The sequence below is a fragment of the Physcomitrium patens genome, chromosome 26, assembly GCF_059467195.1.
Source record: "Physcomitrium patens ecotype Gransden chromosome 26, ASM5946719v1, whole genome shotgun sequence".
NCBI lineage: Eukaryota > Viridiplantae > Streptophyta > Bryopsida > Funariales > Funariaceae > Physcomitrium > Physcomitrium patens.
In genome coordinates, this window is record NC_143435.1 from 3,136,094 (window position 1) to 3,144,828 (window position 8,735).

General features: G+C 37.5%; 1 protein-coding gene across 3 annotated transcripts; it reads left to right on the forward strand.

Annotated features, from left to right (window-relative positions):
• The first annotated feature begins 4,470 nt into the window (after positions 1 to 4,470).
• LOC112278153 (ABC transporter G family member 10) lies at positions 4,471 to 8,277 on the forward strand. 3 transcript variants are annotated; one of them, XM_024511305.3, is made up of 2 exons: positions 4,471 to 4,924; positions 5,308 to 8,277. In XM_024511305.3, the coding sequence occupies exon 2, from the start codon at positions 5,692 to 5,694 to the stop codon at positions 7,735 to 7,737; it is 2,046 nt and encodes a 681-aa protein (XP_024367073.1). In that variant the 5' UTR covers positions 4,471 to 4,924; positions 5,308 to 5,691; the 3' UTR covers positions 7,738 to 8,277. The 3 variants fall into 3 exon arrangements, with proteins under 3 accessions (XP_024367073.1, XP_024367076.1, XP_090104165.1); XM_024511308.3 differs by having other exon boundaries at positions 4,571 to 4,924; positions 5,244 to 8,277; XM_090248039.1 differs by having other exon boundaries at positions 4,598 to 4,924; positions 5,253 to 8,277.
• The last annotated feature ends 458 nt before the right edge of the window (positions 8,278 to 8,735 follow it).

The following is an 8,735-nucleotide window of genomic DNA, read 5'->3' on the forward strand; positions in this document are numbered from 1 at the left end:
TATTGTTATGTGTTATAAGATTGAAGGTTCAACGTGTATTAAGAATGGAATTAAACTGAAATTGTACAAAATATCGAACACAGTTAAATCTTCGTCATAGATAGACTGCAAAGTTAAGTTATCATTATTTTTTATTTATTTTATTATTTGTGAAAATACATGCTTAGTAACATCTCAACTCCATGAAAGCATCATGTGATTGAGATTGCAATGAAACCAACTCAATTGGCGTACAATCTACCAATTTGCAATGTCATTATCTCATTTCTTAACAAGACAGACTTTTTAAAAAAAAAAAAAAAAAAAAAAAGAGAGAAAAAATCAGGTTGATGAACTCATCACTTGAACTAAGGAACTTAAAGACATAGCCCCCACACAGCCCTTCAAAAAGCAGTATAAATGAATGTGCAACATCTACTTTTCAACCATGGCAACTGGGATGGTTGAACACCTACAGACATATTTAGAATCAGTTTCTATCACTACAGTACATACAACAGACTTTGTCCTCATATTTGTGCATGTCTTATAAATTACAAATGTCTTGAAATATCCAAACAAGTTATACTTTTGTGTGAAAAAGAAAAGTTAAAACAGTACAAATTCTGTACCTGCAGGATCATGTTCAATGTTGACATTGGCTCTCATGGTTTCAACAAAGACATCATGTAGTTGGGTTTTGGCCTACTTGTCATTGTAACCCAGTTTGATTTTTAATTCTTAATTATTGTTATTATTATTATTATTATTGTGAGTTTGTTTATTACTTTTGATCCATGCAACAACTTGGTACAATGTTTACTACCAGAAGAATTAGCCACATGTAGTGTGAAGAGGAATTAGTACTGATTTTGTGCTCCCTAAATGCCTTTAAGTACCCTTCATTTAAGGCACAATGGCACCCATCATGGTGGGAGTTTGGCTGTAAAACTGATGTTGTACACACAGATATTTGCATCGAGGCTGGCATCTTTTATCAGGTTCTGTGAGGGCTTCCATTGTCACAGGACAATTACTTGCAAATATAATTGAGAGCTTTTCAAATAGTGCTTGATGTTGAGTTTACTTCTATATTCACAGGACTTGATAATATATTTCATTATTTATATATTCATCTAATGGGGTATATTTCAATATTTTATTTAATTCATAAAAAGAGAGAATAGAATATTATTTTTTGAAATTATATTAATGTATATGTATATAAAATATATATATATATATATATATATGTATATTTTTGTTATTGTCACCACAGTTTTTCTACTACCACTGCAACCTTCCATCCGAAACATGCCATCTTTCTTTGGTATTTTTTAAACTAACCAATTTTTTTTGTTCAATACTTTTCAAACCATTTGATTGAGCACAATTTTTAAAGTAGAAAAGAATAAAAAATTAAAATTAAAACTTTTGAAAGACATTGATAAAACTAGGATTATCTTACTCTTTCTTTCATATATACTAGTTGATAAAATAAGTCTTGTAGAAGATTTTTAAGAACTATTAAATTTTAAAGACAAACATTTGATTTATAAAACATTTTTTTAGTAGTCTCTTGGATTTATAAAAATAAATAAGAATTTCATTATAACCAGAAGATACATTCATAGAAACTTATAGATCCAACCTATATCAGTATATTTTTTAAAATCCTTCACAAAGAATGTATTATTAACCTAATATAACTCTATTTATTTCTATTTATTTTTTTGAATTTTAATCCAATAAATAATTAAGAATACTATCATTCTTGAGATACTTTAATTAATAAGTAATAATGAAATTTCAGATTATAATAAATGATATTTATTCAGAATTATTTTATTTTAGATTAAAAATAACTTAAATTTGTTATAATCCAACTTATTACAAAGACAATTAGTCTTAATGTTACAAAATATATATATATATATATATATTTAAAATTTACAATTAACAATATCTTTTTAGAAAAAAATACTTTAACATATATATATATATATATATATATATATATATATATATTGTATAACATTTTAGCTAATAACTTGCCAAAGCTATTACTAATTTTTTATTTAATTTTAAAAGTTAAACTTATTAAAATTATAATATTTTCTATAATTAGTATAAAACAAAGGTTATAAGTATATCACTTATAATCAATAACAATGACTTTGGTTGTAAAAAGGAACATTTAAAATTTAGCATGTTTTATTTTAAAACTTTTTTGCATAACAAATACAATATAATTTTTAAAAGAAATATTTAAATGTTAAAATAGATCTTTATTTTTTGAAATAAAATTTTGTGTATATTTAAAACTACTGTTTATTTTTTAATTCAAGATTAGAAATATAAAATAAAGTAATTTGATTTAAACAATTAAATTTCAATTTAATATATCTATAATTTATAAATATTTTTTAAAATATTACTTAAAAAAATTTATTTATTTTGTTATAACTAATTTTAGTATTAATTTATTATAAATAATTTGATTATAACTATAAGTAATGACATTGTTATGTGCAATTAAAGTTATAGTCGGTTAGTTTTGTACTATATTTATAGATACAAATAAAATTAAGTATTTAAACATAAAGCATATTAGTTGTGTTTATTAATATGAAAAAATATTTTTAGAAATTAATAAATTATTTTTAATTATGAACATATATTATTATTATTATTATTATTTAAGAATTACATATTTCAATTTATATATTATGTATGTAATTCTAAATTTATTATTATTTAAGAATTACATATTTACTTAAGTCTATTAATAGAATTTAAAAAAATATTCAAAAAAACATTTTATTTTTTGACAATGATTTAGACCAATCCTTTTAAATTAACTTAGAGCTAGGTTATATATATATATATATATATATATATATATATATATATATATATATATATATTATTGTATTTATTCTTAAATTTTTTGTATATAAAATATTATTTCCTATGTTATGATTTGTTTATATTTAAATACTCAAGAAACAAAGTGATTTTTGGTATCATTCTCAAGATATTTTCTCTCTTTCTCTATATTTATGTCTTATGACCATAAAAGTTGCTAATGTTTTACAAATATTTTCATATAACTAATGAGGAGTAGAACAAAAATCTCTCAAATCTCTCAAAATAGTTTGAATATAACTGATATAACAATGAAGATGCATCACAATGTACACATTGCACTCAATATTTGGAGCAAAAATGTTTTTAACATTCTGGAACCACAATAAAAAAAAACTATCATATTGTTACATGTCCCTTAGTTGCAAAATTTGTGTAAGTTGATGTCATTCTTGTACTTATGAAGCTATATAGTTTTGAATTATCCTTGATTGCTTCGCTGTTTACTATTACATTATTTGTTATGAACAATCTAAAAGTTTAGGATAACAAGATTGAAAACTCCAGCCTGGAATCCATTTACTCAACATAGATCAATACATCCTCAAGGGTACATTAAAAAAACATTAATCATATTTCCATTTGGAATTATTTCCATCTTTCATACACTTATAGATCCATTAAAGTCTCAGCAGCCTTGGAAGTTATCTTTATGGGTTTGCATATTTTGAAATGTCCCTATACATTACAGATATCAAGCGGTCAAAAATTCAAACCTGACATACTTCAGTGTCATAAATTTGCCTACAAAGAACTTGCCGAAACAACTTTACCAACCTCAAGAACCTATCTAACATCATTTTGCAGAATACTTTGTTCATTTGGCAAGTATTTCACAATAGCAGTAATCCCGTTGGTCGCGCTGGAAGAAAAAGAAGAAACAGGAACAGCAGCAGAAGAAGATGCAAATTTAATGAATACAATGTGTGTTAAAAACCTTGGACCTGGTTACACCTAAGTTTGTTGAACCATAACTCAAAGGTAAGTAATTACTGGTAAGAGTAATGAACTACCCGACATTGTACTGTCACGACACTCTAAAGCGTCACTTGAATTAAACTAGAGAATGCAGAAGAATTTAGCTCTCTTCAAGCTGTTCTATTACAGAACAACTATTTGCACGAATTCATTGCATTCAAAGGTAAGTGTGTAGGCTGAGGTCATTCGTAACAAAGCCTAAAAGAACCTGGTTTGAATGAGTTATTTACTCCTCAAAACAAGTATATGTACAGTACGCCATTCAGTACACCATTTAGATAAAAAGTTGTGGACTCGGAGACTGATGGCCTGCTGGTGCAAGGATAATTGAAGGAGAGCATAATGACGAAGTACATAGAGCTCCTGAAGAGAATAAATGCCGCCTCAGAGGTCAGAGAAAGGCATTCATGAAGGACCAGCTGACATTAAATACGAGTGCTTCAACAGCCACCTACCTCCTGTCGCGCGTCTGCCACCCCTAGCTTGCCACCATTCCATCGCTTTCCCGCTGACAACTCATCCAGAACTTTCAGCTCGAGTTTGCAAGTAGCTACCGCACCGATCTGGAGGAGCTGAGAGAAAAATCCACTGTATGATGGTCCATTCTCTCCATCGCCACCTGCGGTCGATCGATTGCTGAATCTCAATGTTATCTCTACTGCTTTTGTATATACCAGGAGATTCAAAAATGATTCAGGGTGCCATCACTCTCCTGTCTTGGGTCGCAACATGCATTTGATGGTTAGCTGGCATGGCGCTCATTACGTCCTGGCATTCTGTCATGACCTCACACCTCCTGGCAGTCTGTAGGTCATAGCAATGTGAACACCAGTTTGCGTGCTTACCAATTTCCGCCTAGGTATTACACTCTCTGTTGCTCGCGAGACTTTGAATGTGCTGTGAGCTGGTGCGGTCGCTGCTTAATTTTCTTCCATGGAACCACAGCAAGCCTTCTGAAGCGACTCGTTCGTTGAGGTGAAGTGCAGCCGTTTCGGCGGCAACCACACCATAATTTCAGCTCATCGAACTCTTGAAACAGGTGAAAAATGCATGTCCCTCATCCTGACTGTGTGAGGTCTACAGTCGAAGAACAACTTCTTTGTCGTAACTGTCTCCAGTATTCCTGCATTGTAATATGTTGGATAATCCTTGCGAGCTCAGACCCCTTTTTAACATAGCTAAGCTTCTAACATTTGCTCTTTGTTGAGTCATTCCGAGCTCAATCCTACCCACATTGCCGAGTTCCAAACCCCACATGCTCTCTTCAACCCGCGAGGTGCCAATAATCTGTTTTAGATATCTGTGGGCTCATCAATGATGGCTATGTGTTTTACCAATGTTTGTTTGCTGGGTTTAAGTGCTGCCAGTTCCCTCTCTGCGTTCGAGTACTGAAGCTCAATATGATCGGCACATGCTTCTCAGATTGAGAGCGAAGTGAGCGCCCTGATATCCTGATAACAGGGGAGGGAGACGTTTTCACGAAAGCTAGCAGCAGAAGCTCTCAACAAAGACCTCAACCGTGCTTTCTGGTTTAAGAGATTCTGTTGTTAGAGCTTGCGTCAGCATTGGAAGGGAATCACAATGACGCGTTTCGAAAAGTCAGGGAGTACTGACCAAAAACTGATTCAAGCCGGGCACATCGCGGTTGCCATGGCCGGTGACATTTAAAAGTTGAATCCCTCGAAGAACACCACCCTCTTGACGCTCTTGCTCAATCTGGGGTGTAATGTAAATGTGCATGAGAACCGCTGGTGAGAGTCAAGGAAGTTAGGAAGTTCACTATAATTAAACAGGAGGTATTTGACCATGGACTTCGAACGAAGGAGGGAAGGACCTCGTTACAATCGGGTAGTTTGCAATTGCAGCGATGGTGTGTGTACAGGAATCAAGAACAAGTATGGCGCTAATCCTCACGTCAAAGCTTCGCAGGTAGCAGTCGCTTGTTCACCCAGTGACACGCCCTCGCGGTCGAAGTCATACTATCTCGAGTTGAAAGATCTTTCATACAAAATAATCAAGAAACCTAAGGATCCCAAGGGGGCATGGGAGACGATCAAGGCAGAGTGGGCCTCCCTAAAGGCCAAGCCATCCCACTACGTATTGAAGCACATCAACTGCGAAGCGAAGCCGGGTGAGGTAATGGCGGTCGCGGGGCCGAGCGGAGCAGGAAAATCCACATTGCTCGAGGTTTTAGCTGGAAGGATCAAACCTGGATCGGGCTCTGGCAGCATCCTCGTGAACGGACAACCCATGGATATGCAGCATTTTCGCAGGATTAGTGGATATGTGATGCAGGACGACGCGCTCTTCCCCATGCTCACCGTCAGAGAGACGCTCATCTACTCTGCGAGACTGCGGCTTCCGAGCGTGGTCCCAACCAGTGAGAAGATTGCGCGAGTCGAAGCTCTTATGGCAGAACTTGGTTTAAGTCATGTTGCAAGCACCCGCGTCGGCAACGAGAATGTCCATGGATTGTCTGGAGGAGAAAGGCGTCGCGTCTCCATTGGGGTTGATGTCATCCATGATCCCGCCGTGTTGATTCTTGATGAACCCACTTCGGGGCTAGATTCCGCAGCTGCACTTCACGTTTGCAGCATGCTGCGATCCATGGCGGTCTCCCACAAGCGCACTATAATTCTGAGCATTCATCAACCGGGTTACCGGCTTCTGCAACTGTTCCATTCGATCTTGTTGCTTGCGCACGGCGCAGTGGTACACCATGGCACGCTCGAGCTTCTTGCCCAGCGTCTCCAAGCGACGGGACACAAGATTCCTCCTCAAGTGAACGTCCTGGAGTACGCCATCGACTCAATCGACTCCCTTGATGTCGACAGGAGCAGCATCTTTTCCATTCAAGGCAAGACCGACATTCCAGTTCTCTCCCTCCAGGAGCTCTTCGAACTTGACCCCGCCCGTGCTGCAGCTCAGAACCTACTCGGTACGCAACCGTCGCTTACAGATTCAGAGAATGCCGAAGTACCCGACGAAAACGTCAAACTCCACTTCGCAAACCCAAGCAGCACGGAGATTATGATTCTTGCTCACCGCTTCGTCAAGAATGTCATTCGAACTAAGCAGCTGCTTTACGCAAGAACGATTCAGTCTGTGGGAGCAGGATGTGGATTGGGCACCATCTACCTCCACATGGGTTACGGTACTCCGGGACTACAGAAGCGAGTCGGATTCCTTGCCTTCACCTTAACCTTCCTCCTCACATCCTCCATTGAAGTGCTCCCCATCTTTCTCGAGGAGCGTCTCATCTTGAAGCGAGAAACAGGGCGGGGAGCTTATAGAGTCTCGTCTTACGTCGTCTCCAGCACGCTTGTTTTCCTCCCCTTTTTGTTCCTCATCGCGCTAATGTACGCCGGGCCTGTCTACTACCTCGTGGGGTTAGCGCCTGACACGGATGCGTTTTTCTTCTTTTTGTTCACACTCTGGCTCGTACTAGTATCGGCGAATTCCTTCGTCTCCTTCTTCAGTGCGCTAGTGTCAAATTTCATTATGGGCAATACGTGGGTGACTGGTATTATGGGCGCGTTCTTTCTGTTTTCGGGGTATTTCATTGCGAAAGACTACATGCCGAATTATTGGCTTTTCCTGCATTACCTTTCGCTATTCAAGTATCCCCTGAACGCGCTCTTGATCAACGAGTACACTCACGTCGCGGACAAGTGCTTTGGCCCGGAGTATGGTGGCCAATGTCTCATTACCGGGAAGAATGTGCTGGAGAATATGTTTCTTGACAAGGAGAACAAGTGGGTCAATGTTGGCATCATGGCCGGGTTTGCGGTCATGTACCGCCTCATGTGCTACTTCGTTTTACATTACAAGCTTGTGAAAAGGCACAGGTGAGAAAGAAGTTAGTTAGCATTACATGAACTCTCGTCCTACTCAATGGCAACTCTACGACTTAGTGCGGGATGTTGTAGCATGATTCCGATGGAGATTTGGCTCTTGTGTACGCCAATAAAATCTAGATCAGCTCAAATCACGTCCGAGAGCCACGTCCAAGAACTCGGCGTTGATCGTGGCATGGAGATCTCATTGTTCGCATTTCAGTTGTAATCTCAATTATCTGTCTGATAGTCGAATGGAGAGTCCCGGTGGGAGTTGTGGATTGCCAAAATCCTCTTGCAATCAAACGCTGAATGACCGCGCACTGCAATGTCAAGATAGAACTATTCCATGACAGTTGAACAATGTCTCGAACTACTCAGTTTGTAGGTAAAGAAAAATCCTTGTCCGCTTTAACTACAGGTAGAGATATCATCTATTGATGCCCATTTACAGTATGTTGAAATCGCACTCAACAGCGTTTAGCTACGTTACTTCACATGTGAGGCGTGTATGTTCCAGTGAAACCATCTATCAAGCATGCGAGATCTTTTTTGACGCCGTGACGCAGCATGGCACACGATTGTAACTGGTCTGATGGTAATGAGAGTTCCGTTGCAACTGCAGCCTACTCCATTAATCTTGGTTAGTTGTTATTATTCCCACGACGCATTTGACCGTGTTTGTATTCCGTTAAGAGCGTCCCCCCCCCCCCTCACGATTGCCAAGATTTGCTAGTTTCACAAGCCGACATCCCTCATCTGAAGTCAAGAAGTCGCCAGATAGGCATTTAACTTGTAGTAGACAAGGGTTGTTGGCATGTGGAACCATCAGAATCTGACAACCATATCTACACAGTGTTGCTCATCTCGGCGTCCGCTCGCGTCAAAACGCTCCTGATTGTCTGTATCAAAAGCTAAATACATGCTGAAGTACTCACGGATCATCCTGTCGTTTCGATGATTCCACCGAAACACGCCTGTTGACAAGACAATCCGATCGACATCTAATATGAG

Excerpts from the sequence above, each read along its gene's own strand:
- LOC112278153 (XM_024511305.3), top strand. The coding sequence starts at position 5,692 with ATGGACTTCGAACGAAGGAGGGAAGGACCTCGTTACAATCGGGTAGTT.